This window comes from Cebidichthys violaceus, unplaced genomic scaffold (assembly GCF_023349555.1).
Source record: "Cebidichthys violaceus isolate CVI_PGR_0920_01 unplaced genomic scaffold, fCebVio1.0.p SCAF_17, whole genome shotgun sequence".
NCBI lineage: Eukaryota > Metazoa > Chordata > Actinopteri > Perciformes > Stichaeidae > Cebidichthys > Cebidichthys violaceus.
In genome coordinates this window covers 3,666,044-3,682,418 of record NW_027176340.1, presented here as the reverse complement: position 1 = coordinate 3,682,418, position 16,375 = coordinate 3,666,044, and the positions used below count along the sequence as shown (strand labels likewise).

General features: G+C 42.5%; 1 protein-coding gene across 3 annotated transcripts in view; it reads right to left on the bottom strand.

The window, feature by feature from the left end:
- Positions 1-4,428: 4,428 nt before the first annotated feature.
- Positions 4,429-16,375, bottom strand: part of LOC137873775 (SLIT-ROBO Rho GTPase-activating protein 3-like) — a 31,703-nt gene continuing 19,756 nt past the window's right edge. Inside the window, exons 10-22 of one of the 3 annotated variants that reach the window (XM_068712172.1) lie at positions 16,287-16,371; positions 15,004-15,031; positions 14,010-14,112; positions 12,642-12,702; positions 11,140-11,217; positions 10,652-10,786; positions 10,431-10,536; positions 10,121-10,348; positions 9,210-9,283; positions 8,911-9,091; positions 8,034-8,180; positions 7,526-7,841; positions 4,429-6,950 (exon numbers count right to left, since the gene is read on the bottom strand). In XM_068712172.1, the coding sequence (XP_068568273.1) occupies positions 6,489-6,950; positions 7,526-7,841; positions 8,034-8,180; positions 8,911-9,091; positions 9,210-9,283; positions 10,121-10,348; positions 10,431-10,536; positions 10,652-10,786; positions 11,140-11,217; positions 12,642-12,702; positions 14,010-14,112; positions 15,004-15,031; positions 16,287-16,371 (2,004 nt within the window). In that variant the 3' untranslated portion in view covers positions 4,429-6,488. Of the gene's footprint in view, positions 6,951-7,525; positions 7,842-8,033; positions 8,181-8,910; positions 9,092-9,209; positions 9,284-10,120; positions 10,349-10,430; positions 10,537-10,651; positions 10,787-11,139; positions 11,218-12,641; positions 12,703-12,895; positions 13,060-14,009; positions 14,113-15,003; positions 15,032-16,286; positions 16,372-16,375 lie in introns of those variants that run through there. The other 2 variants (XM_068712173.1, XM_068712174.1) reach the window with 2 other exon arrangements.

Below are 16,375 nucleotides of genomic sequence, written 5' to 3'. Positions count from 1 at the left end.
TTCAAAATGGATCACTTGACTGCTTGTATGTGAACTGGATTAAACATTGTGAAGAACCCACAGATAATCATCCCCTGAATCAGCGGTCAGTGTCCTTTAGGTCATTGTTTTTAGTTTTTATTTTTTTTGGCTTGCAGTTTAACTCTCCTGCTTCAGCGGAAAAGCTCCATTGCAGAATCAACGTTAAGCTCCGTCAGTGCTGTCCGCGTTGTTAATATTTTTAGCTGCAAGCCGTCGACTCAGCTGTTGCCATGTTGAGCGCCGTGGGGAGACGATAGATATTCTCTGAAATCCATATAGAGAACCTTTAAAATACAGTATATTGGAGACTATAAGCATAGACAAATTCAAACCTTGTTTCCAGTGTTTTGATGAATTGTGTGTGTGTGGTACTTGGGTTCTGCATTACTTACAGTATCAGAAAGCCCTCTGAAGGACTGTTGACTCACAGAACATATAAAGAGATGCCACAATAAACCAGGCAGACCATATTCTTCATTTACGCTACAGTTAAATATTGTGTTAGCTGCAACTCTGGTGGCCTTACTAATTATATCACAGCATCAATGAAAAGACCTTTTGAACTATAAGCCACAGCCGGAAAGCTGGGTGTTAGTCCACGGGTGGTCCGTTCCCACTTGGCAGCCATTCAGTCCTCGGGAAAATTCATAATCTGATTATATTCCCACTTTAATCTCAATAAACACATCAAAATGAATACAATCCGGCTCTGAGTGCTGGCCATGGATGAAATAAATCCAGAATTACCTTTGGACAGGATAGGGGGAACACAACCAAGCAGTGAAGACCATGTGTGTCTGTTTTATATATTCACATTCATCTCTAATTTATATTTATTTTTTTCTGTAATCTAAATCATGTTTTATATCTGTAGATTATCTGTAATAATCAAACAATAATCAGTTCTTTCAGCTCAGGGTTTCTCTCAGGTCATTGACCTCCAAGTCATCCAGTTGAAAAGATCAAAACATGCGTGGCTGAGCTTGGGGTGAGGGGGAGGGTGAGAGTGAGAGTGAGGGTGAGGGTGGGGGTGAGGAGGCCGTAGGTTTTTCTCACAAGCTTTACAGATTAAAAAAATGCCTACAAGCATGAACTTGTTTAAAGAACGTTCAAAGGTGGGAAGGGACAGCGTTATTAGTGCAAACACAAATACTCAAGAGAGCTTTCGTTTTGCAGAACAAAACACGGCCGTATTTTGTTTCATAATTTTGATGATGATGGTTGTTACAAGCAAATATTATGCATAATACAGCAACAAGTTATGGAATTGATCAATATATTGGCTCACCCCAAAGGCAAAAAAAGTGCAGAATAAAACCACTCTGGAGATGGAGCATGAATATCAAAATATGTATTTATTACAAAACTAGAGCCTATAGAGGCTTTTAAATGGCCAACGTGATTACAGCCCCTATCTTGTGACAGAAAGGTTCAAACTACTTTAGTCTGAATAAATAATGATGTTATAATAGCAGTGTAATAATTAAAATATTTGGTAAAGTTCAGCCTTTATTCAATGTTCTTATTGTATGAAGAGTGTTAAGTAAACAATGCTAATATTTAGGCCTAGAGTTAAACTTTTGCACCTGTCGTGTACAAGTACTCTTAAAAATAGACTTTTCATAATCAAATTCTTTATATTAAGGTAGAAATAGCTGAGAGGGGCTATAATCTGATAAACATAACCTTTCGGATTAAAATCAGTCATTTCAATAGCTGCGTTTCCATTTAATTGTCAAGCGTTTTTCAATCAAACTTCTGTTGGAGAAGGGGGAACAGCAGCAGGGTTTGGTTCTCTTGTTGCCTCTGGGTCAATCATCAAGCAGGAATTACCATTTACATCCTCCCTGGCCAGAACGTCAATGGATGGAGGTTCAACAAGGGGTGTTGGAGAAGGGGAAACAGCAGCAGAGGCTGGTTCTCTGGTGGGTTCAGCAGGAGGGGTCAGTGGAGCTAGAGTCTCTGGACTGGGTGTGTGCGGCTCCTCGGTTATAGCCGGGTTGAAATCTTCCTGGACTGGAGTGTTGGCAGGAGGTTCAACGGAGGGTGCCGGATGAGCCGGTATACTTTGGGACTCTGGGGGCTGAAACGCCCCACAAATCTGTCCCACCGCAAGATCAACCATTTGACTCCGCAGCACTGGTGCAAAGCTCTTGTTCCATTGCGCCAGAACATCGTATGGGTTGGTCTCTCTGATATTTGTGAGGATTGACATGACCAACGTCATCCCTGATGGAGCGGGAGAAGGTGGCATGACGTTTCACACTGGTGTGAAACGAGAGAAGCAATATCTCAAATGAACCTCAATCATACATCTTACTACTGGTAATATTGGCATATATATATATATATATATATATATATATATATATATATATATATATATATATATATATATATATTGCAACGTCTTCGGGGAATAGCAGCCACATTCTAGTTGTTACGCTCTTACTGTAGTTCAAGACATTCGACACTAACTCTTCACAAATGTGGTTGAATTCACGCAGCGCCACACTGACCAAATCACTAGATATCGTCTGCATGTTTAAGTTACCGTCGGGAGAATAATAAAATCCACTCCTGTTTCAGTGTCATACAAGGACCTCCCCACACAAAACAGAGAGAGGACACTTTTCCATTGTGCTCTCTCACGCCTCTCTCACCTGTTAAAAGTGGTTACGGCAGCTGGTGCAACACAGGCTGCAGCTGCTGTAGGAACTGCCTTTCACTGCCCACCTCTGGCTGAACTGAGGAAGGACAACGATTGAGGTGGCTTTTTACAGCAAGGCCCAAAATCAACCCGGAAGCGCTCTCCTGCGGTGCCTTTAAGCCATGGCGTCAGTGTCCTAACAGATCTACTGCTCCCTTCTCTGTCTCTGAGGTGCAAAGCATTGGAAATAAAATCACCTCTTCCTCAGTTCCACAGCTGTACAAAGAGAGAAATTCGGTTGAAGTTTGTGTGTCTAAATGTAGTCCCCTCTAACATGATACATGCTTGAGCTACTTATTGGACTTTTTTTTTTTAAAGTGACTCAAAATCAGTGAGGTTCTTGTGGATGGTTGTGCTGTCTTTGTATCTCGAGCAGCATTGTCCCTGTAGCGCCACAGCAGCCCATCTGAGATGCATTCAATTTATATTACATAGAAATACAAAACAAAATGGCAAGACGCCGTTGTCGTTCTGTAGGTTTGGACCCAGTGGTAAGAGGGCGATGGTGGATGACTGAGCCGAGCAAGGCAGGGCAGGGCAGGTTGGGGGATGAGCTGGCGAGACATGCGGGGAACCGGAGAGGATGATCCTGGAGGTCCAGAGAGACCGGGGTAAGTACAGGGAAACACAGGGGGGAAACCGGAGGCCAACCTGCTTCCCTCTTTCTCCGATTACCTCCCAGTTTCGTCAAATGTCTTTTGTTTTCTTCCATCGTTAAGGATACGGTTAGTGTTACCCTTGGGCAGCCCAATAGGGCGAACGACACTCAATCGCTGACCCCAAACCAACCACAAAAGACACCAATAGAACAACATTAAGATAACAACACGGGATGAAATCCTAGGCCGAGAGGCAGAGACACCAGCGGTCCGCTCACTAGAGGCCTCTCCTTCCTGCTGTCGGCACAGAAGCTTTTAATCCCGTCTTTCCCAGACCAGGTGCACCCAGTTGGCCAACGCAGCACACCTGCACGCCTTCTTCGGTGCCCATAAACACGCATCGAAAACACATCGATGAGCAACAACGTCGGGTGTGCCTGCATTACGACGAACATGGACTCTGCAGTTTTACGTTGAGTAACCGTAAATTCAGCATCGAATGTGTATTATTACGCGACAGAAGTCCCCGAGGCGCGCACCAACAGGCTGTGCCTCGCGAAAGAGGAAGTAAAAGATTTAAGGAAAGCAAATAGTTCAGCATGTATGGAGACATTCCAGTTAATTCATAATGTGAACCGCAGACCTGTGAAACGAGGCGTTGTCTAAAATATTATTTTCAAAGAGGACTTTTATTTATGACGGTATGTATTTTGCTGATGATACTTTATCAACACTTTGAATGAAGCATTCTTTAATTGTCATTGAGTATTTTTGCTTTGTGGTATTTCCTGAAGTAAAGGCTCTAAATACTTCCTAACAAAAAACAAAAAAAAAAAAACATGTGTAGACACTGTGCACACTTTCCCTAAAAAAGGTAAAAACTGTAAGTGATACCCAACAGGAAGAACATGAAACCTACACTGACCAGCAGGTGGCAATGAAAAACCACTCTATAGTCCAGTATATAGTGCATGTATACATGAGTTCATGCAGATTTTCACCACAGATGTCCAGTATAACAAAGATTATGGATATGAATGTGGTTCACCTCCATTAAACCCTTTTCGATTGAACGTCACAAGACAATGACACAAGACGTCGTTTCACCGATTTATTGTTTTGTTAATGTTTGTGCAAGGATAAGAGTAACAAAAATCTACAGACTAGACATGATAATATATCCTGTTCCTATCATACAATGTTATTTATACAAGTATCCTTTAACAGTATGTATATATATATTCGATCCAAATGTACCTCTTACACTTTTAAGATATACAGTATTGATTATCCTTTTACGACGGACGAAAAAACATCGACGGTAAACAAATTCATCTAAAACACCCACACAGCCTGAACTGACCGATGCAATCTAGACATTATGTAAGCGTCGATGATACTGATGTGCTATGTCACGTTTCTAGTACGTCATCAAAATGAACAGACAGAACCTACAAACGCAGCACGCTTCCCTGTCCTGCTTTTAAGTGCATTATTTTACTTGAATTGTAGGAGAACATGTCACTCGTTTATTAAGGTACCATCTAAAAGTTTTATATAGAGAGATTACTATATTTATAAGAACATTTTGCTGATCGTATTCTGTGTTTCTGTGTATTAGTTATAAGGGTGGCACGTCTATGAAGTCCACAATAGCTGTTAATGTTCTCTGTGTAACCGTGGAGCCCTGCAGCCTGATTTAGTTCCGTCATCCGCTGACCCGTTCTGAGATAAATGAAAAATATAGTTTTGGGCTGAAATAAGTTTCATTTTGTTTCCTAAAAAAAAAGAAAGAAAAAAAAAAGTACATTTTGGAACAGCTTGCATGCAGCAAATACAGAATGATCAAATATCAGAGTCACAAAGAGTTCGTACCGGTCCTGGTCCGCTGCTGAGGAAACGCAACAAAGAGAAGCAGAGGGTCTCGGGGCTGTTGCCGATTGTGTTGCTGGACTGCAAAAACCAGTTAACCCTGGCTCGCAGCCAGGCTATTGGCTAGTGATGCCTATTCTGCAAAAAAAATAAAAAATAAAATAAAAAATAATTGTAGAAAAATTCAATCCCAGTGACTGGTGTTGTCTAAAAGTTGCTTTTAGACTTCCGTACTCCTTTAGTATCCTCGGGTTGGATCTGTGTGGAGTGTTGGGGTGTCAGCATCTACTGGCCATTAGAAGAACAACAACTTAATCCAATTCTACCCTGGTTTTACTAATCCTCCATGGCTGTGTCTAAAAATCACCCTCGCTCACATCTCCCCATTTACTACGTAATGAACAATAAACACGTCAAACACTTATGGATCGGCATCAGTTCGGTGTAATGCGAAACTGTACTTTTCGCGTCTATAAAAAAAGCGATGCATTGCATTGTGGGATTGCTGGCAGAAAAGACTTATTAACATGCCATGCACACTAATTTCTTTCATTCCAATATTCAAATTTTTTTTTTTTAAAAGGGCACCATACACTAGATGTCAATTTCCCACGCAGAATTCATACACTGAAATAAAATGGCGGTCAGTTAATACAGTGCTCGACGTAGTAAACGGAGAGTGATTTCAGACACAGCCACTGTATCTGCCAGTTGCTTGAAACCCATACTTGCTGATTTGGTATGTATTGGCGGCATTGTGTGACAGGCTCTCTAAGGAAAATGGTACTTAAGGAGTTTGTTTAGTTTTAATAGACTACTACGTCCACCAGCAGCACAGACTGGATGTCTAGATAATTAGTGGTGTAACATTACCATAAGTGTTCCCTCATAACGGAACATAAAAACCAGACGCACAAATCCAAGCTCACAGCATTTTTGGAACCTCATAACATGAGATTTTCATTGTCAGATTTCAGTAAACAGAAGCATTTTCCAGTGCATCCCTTTTTTTTTTTTTTTTTTAATCCAGCATGGCTGTTTAGCACGGTAGCATTCCATAAAATGATTCTAGTAGATTTATATCCTATTTCTGTGTAATATTGTAAAGTGTGTGGGAGCACAGTTGTCAGAAACCAGAAGTAGCCATCCTACACTTCAGAAGAATATACAGACCAGGTGTCAATGTTCCTTTTGCGGTCAGAAAGAGGTGCAGCGGCCATGATGGTGATCACAACCACATGGCATCCACGGTGTTCTTCCACCACTTGACTTGTGACTGACCGGATCTACATGTTACCTTGTTTGTCTGAGGATGAGGAGGAGGTGGACGGTGATGGGGAGGGCGGTTTGGGAAAGACCCTGTCAGTGGGTGTGATGCCTGGGCTGCCCAGACCAGAGGAACTGGAGCTGCTGGAGCGGTGCGGTCCCTGGCCCTGTCCGATCACAGGTGCGGGCCGCACAGGTCTGACAGGCGGGGGCCTCAGAGGCGCGCTCGGCCTACGTGCCGATATGGCAGGTTTAAACGTGCTCATGGTCTCGGAGGAGCTGCTGCTGCTACGTCGCTGGGCTGCATCTGGATCCCTGATGACCATGGTGTGGAGAGGGCTGCCGGGCGGGTCCTGGGCTCCACCGGGGTGTTTTAGGGGCTCCAATGTGTCCAAAACAACATCAGGGGCCTGCTTGGCTACATTCTGTCGCTCCAGCTCGCGCAACTCATGGAGAGCTGTATTCATTGTTTTCTCAATGTCCTGAGCAGAAGGAAAATAACGTATTGACATTTTGATATACAACAAGTAACTAAAACCATGTCCCACTGAGGATGGGGGAGACACGTCCCTACATTTTTAGAGTTCCAGTTTGATTAACGCACTCTAACTTGTCTAGTGTCCTATTACTGTCCCGCCCCCAGAATCCAAACTGTAATGCACTTTAGATAGATCAAGAGCAGTAATGTTAGGGAGCCGCAGCAAGCGATTGGCTTACTTGCTTTGCCCAAGGTTTTGCCTTACAGGTTAAGCTACATACAGTCTCACACAACCTGATTGGTTGAGGCAAAAACAAAACAAAACAAAAACACAGAAATCATCTAATCTCTATTATATTTACAATAAATATCCTCTTAAAAAGTTGCTGGAATTCGATATGAATCAAATATGAAATATTAGGCTGGATAAGGCAGTAAATGACAGTGTTCTTTTCAATTGAAGATCTACATACAACACTGATTTATCAAAGTATAAGGTCTCTATCGACCAAAGTTAGGGTAGGGTTAGTGTATAAATATTACTATATATACTAAGTAAATACCATTTGAAACGCTCACCTCAGCAAGTGCTTCAGCCTCAAGAGTTTTGTGATCTCCTAAACTGGCATGCCGAGTGGTGCTGGGTGAAGATCGCTGAGAGTGGCTGTCCACGAAGGCCCTTCTGTCGGAGTGGTTGATGCAGCCAGCGCTGCCAAACGTGGCGAGGCGTCGTTTCTCCGGACTGTCTGCTGGGCCCCTGTGCACCGCTATTTTGTGTGGGCTGCAGGGCCGAGGCATGACCCTGGGGGGCTGGTCTGCAGCTCTGGTGGGGCTGTGACCGTCGGCGACGTTCCTGTGGCGCGGACCTGCGGCTCCATCTGATCGGACCCTCACCCTAACAAAAAAAAAAAAAAAAAAAAAATCACAATTTCATACTTTATCAGTTTGAATCTCTTGACTCAAAATACAAAGATGGATTTTTTTTTTTGTCCGTTAAAAAAAAGCAAATACTGCTTATTTCTACATTATGTATTGAATACTATTCACCGTCTGTGTTGCGTGTGCCCAGAGAGTTTTTGTATCTCACCTTCCCAGTGCTGCTCCAAATTGGCGCTCAGGTGTGTGTTCCCCTGGAGATCGGCGGTCGTTTCTGGACGAGGCTCTTTCGTCGGGGTGGGGTCCGCTGCTGGCCGCACTATCAGTCCTCTGGACGCTATCCGAGAACGCGTCGTCCCTGATGCGGACGGACAGGAGAGATCGATTTTCGATTAATAGCGTCTGCCCTCGGGGAAACGTTAATATTGGCTTTTAATTTGAGAGAATGAACTTGGAAGTTTAATCACTCAAACAGCACATACAAAAACAATTATAGTCTTGCCACAAAAAAACAACACAAACATGTCATCGGCACAGTGAGCCTCATTACTTTTACAGACAGAATTAATCACGTAGCAAGTCCCTCGAAGCCAGCGCATACATCACTCTTCTTAATTTTGCCTTAATGTTGTTACCAGCCCGGTGATGCAGGAGCGGTTATCAGACAAGAGGCCACAGCAGAAATTTAAGGTCGCCTTTGAGGAGCTACCTAAGCGCCTGTCCTCCCTACGGCTCTACAGCTTATTGCTGACTGGGGGCCATTTGTTTTTGTTTTCAAGAAAAGCACACAGAAAAACCGGGTGATATATTCACACCGATCCTTGATGAGGGCGCAGGTTTTATAAAAAGGCCAAGCTTTTTGGAAACGCAACACAGCTCTAGATGACGGTAAGAATAGAAACATGCATTATGGGAAAATAGAGCGACGTGAAATAATGACCGAGCCCGAAGTAGCTGTTGTCCTGCAGCAGAACCAGGGTACCGACTTCGTCACTAGGTCACCTTTGTGATGCCGTTTTATACTGAAATCTGTTTGATATCACAAAAGCGTTACCGCGGGATTCACAGAGCAAATGCATCTCACTCACATGTCCTGCACCACAATGTACTGATGCGGAATCAGCCCATCCACGCCGTTGTGTCGGCCCTCCCACCAGTCCTCGGAGGCTCGCATGTAGAGTAACAGAGAGGCTCCCTTCTTGAAGGAAAGCTCTCTCGGACTTCGGCCCACATAGTCGAACTTCGCGATGGCCTCGATCTGCTCCAACTCTGCAAGATAAATAAAGTAGAAATGGGACGGAGTCCGATGCAAGACTTCTGTTTGTTTTGTCCAGCTCTTACAGGTACGGCTGCAGGCTTCGCAGTGGACCGACTGCGTTTGGCTCACCTTCATCGCTAGTGTTGGGTCCGGTGCCGTTGTCTACCTCGTCGAGAGTTCCCGGCTCACTGTGGGGGCTTTCACTGAATAGGGAGACAGACATTCCCAAAACCATATTTTATTTTATGCAAAGTAAGATCTTAATGTAAGAGAAAGACAAATGACAATTCTGACACAATTGTGGTTTTGGTGTTATTCAGTTATTGACACTAAATCCATTAAAAAAAAAAAAAAAAAATCAAATCCTAAAACAAAAAACTAAATACAGAAATCAAATTGAAAATGATCTGTCAAATAAAATGGGAGATTCAAATATAGATTTTGCATCCTAATAATAAATGCACGGTAGCATACATCTTTGTAAGTCTCAAACTAAATCCTTAAAAAAGGTATGAATATGGTTATAAAATGGTTATTGGTTTACTCAAACATTAAATGAACAAACGTATAATAAAATGATGCTTGATAGTGTTCTACAAACATGACATGCAATAGAATAAAATATAGAAATCAGGACTACTGTGTATTAGTAGTTAGTTATTTTTTCTTTACCTATATTTTTATAAAAAAAATATAAGCAGTGGGTAAAGTATCAGCTCAGTTTTTACACTCTGACCAGCAGCACTTTTCACATAATCAATATATATTTCATAATTTAAGACATATATACATATTGTCTAAGCATTTAATTAAAAAGGTAAAAAGTAGAAAATAGTTATCCTGTTAAGCTGTTATGAACTGAGAAATATAGCTAAGTGTTCCACCATTTCCCCCTCACTTACCCATTCAAACACACACACACACACACACACACACACACACACACACACACACACACACACACACACACACACTCCTAAGCATCAGCCGCCCCATAATCTGTGCACTGACACATCATGGACACCTTGTCTTACACTTACCAGTACTCTTCCCCACCAGCCATGCACTTTTCATACACGGGTCCGTCCAACTCACGCTGGGCCGGGAAGATGACCTCATGGTGGACGATAACGGTCTTAATGATCTCGTTAACGTGCGCCTGGCAGGCCACGGGGTCCTGCTCGTCTGGTATTGGCATCAATGTGGGGCCAAAGCAAATAGCCAGGTTGTAGGCGTCCATCATGTTCTCATCGCTGTACTGAGAAACACTGGAAAGCCAGAAGCAGTTAGCGTCACTTCACGAGCGTCAAACAAGCGGGGGGGGGGGGGGTTGTTGTGGAAAGGACTTACTGATTTAGAAACGCAAACAGGTATCTCATGACGATGATCACGGACCGCTGCAGAGTCACAACTATCTGCTGAAGGTGATGAGCCCTTTCTGCGCCCGAGTCAAGCTCTGAAATAAAAAAAAAAAAAAGGAAACAAAAGAAAAAAAAAGGAGGAGGATTACAGAAAGCTACGCTAAATACAAAGCGAACATGTATCAGGTGTTTTCCTGGAATGCGACTCACTGGTTGTGGATATAAGGTCGAGGAAGCGCTCTTTAGGGAACAGCGGGTTTTCCAGCCCCCTGAAGTAGAGCTTAAGAACGCCTGCCACAGAGTTGATGTCATGATCGTCCTGATCATCCACCAGTGGATCCTCTCCTAGAGACGTAACATACATTTAATCCACTCGTCAATCATTCATTACTATCAATGTCGACATAACACAGCCGTGATGCTGGGGGGGGGGGTTTAAGCGTATTTTAAGTTGGGAGGTTAATATAAACATTGAGAGTGCAGTTATGCTTCCTCATTTCTTATTACGCCAAGATGCTGATTCTTATGTATTATGCATGTAAAATGGTTTACATGTCCATTACGGAGTTACATGTGGCACATGGGCTCTTTATGTGCACTTTAAAAAAGGCCTGTGAAAGAGACTGTGGCTTTTGGAGGTGGACAAAATGCAATTTAAAACCAATCAAGGGAAGACGGCGAAGCGCACTGGGACTAACCTCTTTCAAATGCATTTTTAATATCGTTGACTTCGACATGGGAGCCTGGAACTCGAAATATACCTTGCTGCTGAAGACCTGGGGACAGATAGACCAGTTAGTGTAACATGTACAAATGTCTTTTCATTGAATTTCTCTGCACAGTTAAAGTTTAACAATATTAACCAATCCTCAGAGAAGGTGCACAAGCACATAAAGCCCAAAGGTTAAAAAAAAAGACAAAAACCCAACAACAAATGTCAGTTCAGGTTCCATTGTAAGTGTGGGGATGTTCAGTGTGTATGTGACAAAAAGGGTGCGAGACTGGATTTGAAAGACAAGACCAGTATGCATGAAGGCACGGTTTGCCCCCCCCCGCGCTAGCAGACTTCTAGGTCATTTCAATCGGTCATTGAGGTTCTGGTCAACATTATCAGCAAATTTGTTTTTTGTTTTTCTGGTCCTTTTTATTGGTGGATGAAATAATAATCACATCACTGTCTTCACTATAACATTAACAAATGCTTGATTTTATGAAACTCCTTAGTATGACTGTATTTTGCTGTTATTTGACAATAACACTGAATTTGACAGATTTTGTCAGCCAATGGAGCAACAAGAACTACAACAAGAACTAAAACGTCTAATTGGCGGGTTGTTTTTTTTCCTGTTTGTGTTTCTACCACATCTTAAGAACCATGAAGATTAAGCAAATAAGTCTGGAACAGCTTATAAAAATGATGGCAGCTTTTGAAGAAAAAACCCCCCACAGATTAATTGTGTTGTGTCCACCCTTCATGCTAATATTGATACAAGTCTTCATATTGAGTGAATTTAATGTCCAGCAGTGCAAACTCTGTCCCAATAGTTAGAAATGACTATGGACTGTTTTGGCACCAGGAACTATGATGGAGGTAATAATTCAATCCCATGGGTGAGGTTCCTAGAGAGGGTTCATGTGGTGAAAAAGGGCCACTTGTTGTCTAGATCAGTGGTTCTCAACTGGTCTGGCTGCGGGACTCACCATCACCCCCTTTGTGACAAGTCGCGACCCAAATTTTTAACTTCTCAAATGTATTTAGTGAAAAGATGGTGAAAATCCATCTCTCATGTAGTCGGTGTCGTACTTGCATTTCGCTCAATTATCATGAAAACAAACTTTGTGGGTGTTCTTCTATACTGTGAAAAATCACCTTCAAAATAAAAGCACAGGTTTTTTTATTTTTTTTATTATTCAGGCAAAGGCCCCACTGAAAACGGGTCCGTGACCCACTTTTGGGTCGCGACCCACCAGTTGAGTACCACTGGTCTAAAGACGTATTTTTAAGTCTAGGACATTCCTATTGAAAACACATTTCATTGTATTGCTTTGTTTAATACATATTTAATACATATTCTGTGCGATTCCCTGACAATATTGCTGATGTTAATCTTTTTCATGACACAAATGTTAGCTTGTACACAAAGAGGGAGAGCACAGGTTTTATCATTTTGTGGAGAGAAACACTACAAAAGGAACCCACCATACAGGTTGATGTATCGAACGCAGCTCTCAACCACCACTGGTATAGGCTGCCCTGAGTCCTACCAGACAGAGTCAAATGATTATTATTGTATAAGCACATACATAGAAACAATTATAGAAAACAAATAGATATGCCTGCAGGATGTTATCATCAGAGGCTTAAAGAGGCAGCCCCTCAAATTAATTAACTTAAAGTTCATTGTCAATCAATACAAGTGTATAGGACAAAAAAAAAACACAATTGTGTTAGTGTTTGCACCAAAATATGTTATTATCACTACAGTATTTTCACAGGAATGCCAACAGGACAGAGGCACAGACATGTTGGTTAGCATACTGAACACAGTGGGATTATTATCCCGCCCCCCGCTATTAGACAGAGTACCTGACTCCTGGCACGGACATTCCGTCTTCCCCTGGGCAGAGAGCAGAAAGGCCCGTAGACAGAGGAAGAGAGGCAACAAGAACCACAACAGGTTAGTGAGAGAGACAGATCGTACAGAGGGAGAGAGAGAAAAAAAAAAAAAAGAGGAGGAGGAGGAGGCCTGGCCTGAAAGAATAGCCAAAGCATCAGTGCCTTGTGGGGCTTGAAACATGAGGATGTAGCTCGGCAGGGGGAGTGTGTGTGAAGGGAGGGTGCTATCTGAGAGGGTGGCGGGGGGGGGGGGGGGGGGGGGGGGGGGGGGTGAGAGCTACAGAGAGGAAGGCATATTTCTAAGGCTGCAACAAAAGTGTCATCACTTTCTTTCCCCAGCCAACACTCTAAAAGCTAAAGATATTCAGTTTATTATCATATAAGACAAATGAAATTAGACCATATTTTAACCTGGAACAAGGGAACGTTTGGAATTTGTGCTTGAAAAATCACTTAAAATGATGAATTGCTTTTTTTTTTTTTTTTTTTTTTTTTTACATCTGCCAATTGACTGATTGTCTTAGCTGTAGTGCTCCACTGCTGTTGATGCACACTCTGTCTTGCCTGCCGCTGTTTGTTTGAGCATTAAAAGTGGATGTGGCCATTTTTATATTTGCATAGCCTATAGCCATTAGACATAGCCGGTGCATGGCCAACTGACACGAGGCCCAATTATTGTTGTAGTGTCTGGAAGCTGGGATAGGAGAGGATGTTAAAAGCAGTGCTTAAGAAAGCAAACCATCGCCAGAATTAGTTTGATTTGGTTTTCACCTCACCCCGTCTTTCCTTTTACAAGACTGTGAACACAAGGCAATGAGCAAAGAGGAAAATCAGTGCATGAGTGAGCCAACATTTGGGTAAAAAGAGCGGTCAAAGCCAAGAGAACCCCCAAGGACCGCTAGCGAGACAGCTGAGCTCATGGAGAGACAAAGAGCACAGATGGGCCAATACCTGAATGAAGGCCTCCATATTGCCGTTAAACAGCTTACGGTTAAAAACGGAGCGAGGTCTAGACTTCCGCATTCTCTGGGGTTTAGGGGGAAGAGTGGGGGGCCTGGGGAGATGGTGGGGGAGGGGGGGGTGTACGGGTTGGTACAGGGTAAATATGAATGCTAATGCAATTGGTATACACATTAAAAAAAAAAAATAAACAGACATTTTTTTTTTTTTTTTTCAAAATTGTGTTTGTTGTCATGTCTTTGCCACAATAAATTTGCACCTCCAACAACACAATATTTAAATGAGATGAGCAGATCAACACCGCTCTCATACAGTATCTGCACGGTCAGCACCAACAGGTTAGCTTAGCTCGCTAATGACATGTTATGGTTTTACTACTAGGTATTCCAATCTTAACGCTAACGTCACGGTAACAGTCTGTGTAGCTTCATATTTGGGCGTAAAATCATGACAACGATATAGATCTTCTAACGTAATGCATATTTCCCCAAAAGTCAAAATATTTCTTTAAAATTGACCCTTAGATGGAGCTGCTGTAGCAAACTTAATCAAAGTCAAGGATAACGACAACAGGGAATCATGAAAATGCAATAAAAGTTTTGATTGCATTTAATAGAATGTAGTAAAGCTCAAAATAGGTAAAAGCCAAACGCTTGTATTCAATTAGTCATGAGCTTGGCCATATTTCTTCATTTTCTGCTCACTGAATTGTTTATAAGTAGAACAACAGCAGGACATTATCCGTCTCCCTGGCATTTCATTTATCGGTCTAACATGTTTTATAGATTAAAAGCTGTGAAGAGCAACACAGAGCACAGCCTTCTCTGATTAGGATCAAACCCTTTGTTTAACAAAACAAGAGAGAAGTCGAGACAACTCTCATATTCCCACACTGGGATCTCATTCCTGCCACATCCAGAGACACGGCGAGGATTTTACACGCCACTGCCTACTTTATTCATCGTCTTGTCACTGGACAGCTTACCTTGTTGTTCCATATTCAGCCCTCTCCCCTATAAGAAGAAACAGCGGAGAAAGAGCCAAAATTAGTATACGCTCGTTTTACAATCACAGAAGTTAGCTGTGCGGTTCGGTGCTGGCCGACTACACAAGGCTGGCAGATGGAGACGGAAAGGGGTGTTATGAGAAAAACGGGCATCTATTCAGGCGGCTCAATGGGGTGAGCGCCGCGGCTGCATTTGACTCGCCGCCAGGCAGCAGTCATTCAGCAGTTGCCCTAGAAACGGCACAAGAGCCCCAGAAGGGGATAACTTGTCTGCTCCGCTCTGCGAAAGTGAAAATGTATCCAGGGGCGACGACGAGTGGGAGGTTTGTGTGGAGCTGATTTGTACAGCGCGATGATTGTATGATATCTGCAGCACATTCGCGCGCACACGCACACACACACACGCACACACACACACACACACACACACACACACACACACACCCCTCAACTTGTACGCAAACTAATTAAGGCCTCGCTTTGATCAGTCAATCAGAAACGTTTGTTCAAGGATCACGTCGTGTGGAAAGCAGCTTCCAGAACAATCCTGCTTCACGTCAAACGCGGATTTCTAACCCGAAGCAGATGTTTGAGTCTGAAGTAGAAACACTACCACACAGAATATATACATTTGTGTTCACTCTGTTGGTGTAGCATAATGCATATTTTATATGAGGAATATAAGAACAAAGTAAAGGAATAGCCTTCAGCTACAGTACTTTTTTTTTTTTACTGCCTTTTCTACCCTGTGACCAATTTCTAGGTCCAAGTCAACTGAATAACACCTTCAGTAATAACACTTATGTATTCAATTTCAATAAATCAAATTCCACCATATATATATATACTCTTGTATGTCCACAAAGATAGCACCACTGACAACATGTGCTGTGCTATATATCGCATATCTTATATCCATAGCAGATGCTTGCAGAATTCTGAAGTAGCACCTCGTTGACATAAGACTAAACCGCACACATCCTTATTCAAACTTCTGACTCAGGTTAATGTGCATTAGATACATAAACTATGGCATCTCATAGCCTTCAGTCAAAGTACATCTCATCGTGAAATGAAGGGGGCTTTTTTAAAAAAAAAATTGTCAAGATCTCAAGTACATGACGAATTCATTCAACATCCTTGGATAAGCAAGGTGATTCATGGTACTTTACCCACTTAATACAAAACTTAATGGAAAGGGCGGACCCCCGACCATGACCATCGCTTCCCGCTCCACCTATGTGGAGCACAATAAGTCTCACCTTCTCCTAGCGTCTGCTTCAGAAGGTCATGCTTTGCCTGCAGTTTGATAATGAGATTACTGCCGTTCAAGTACTCCTTGTATTTCTGC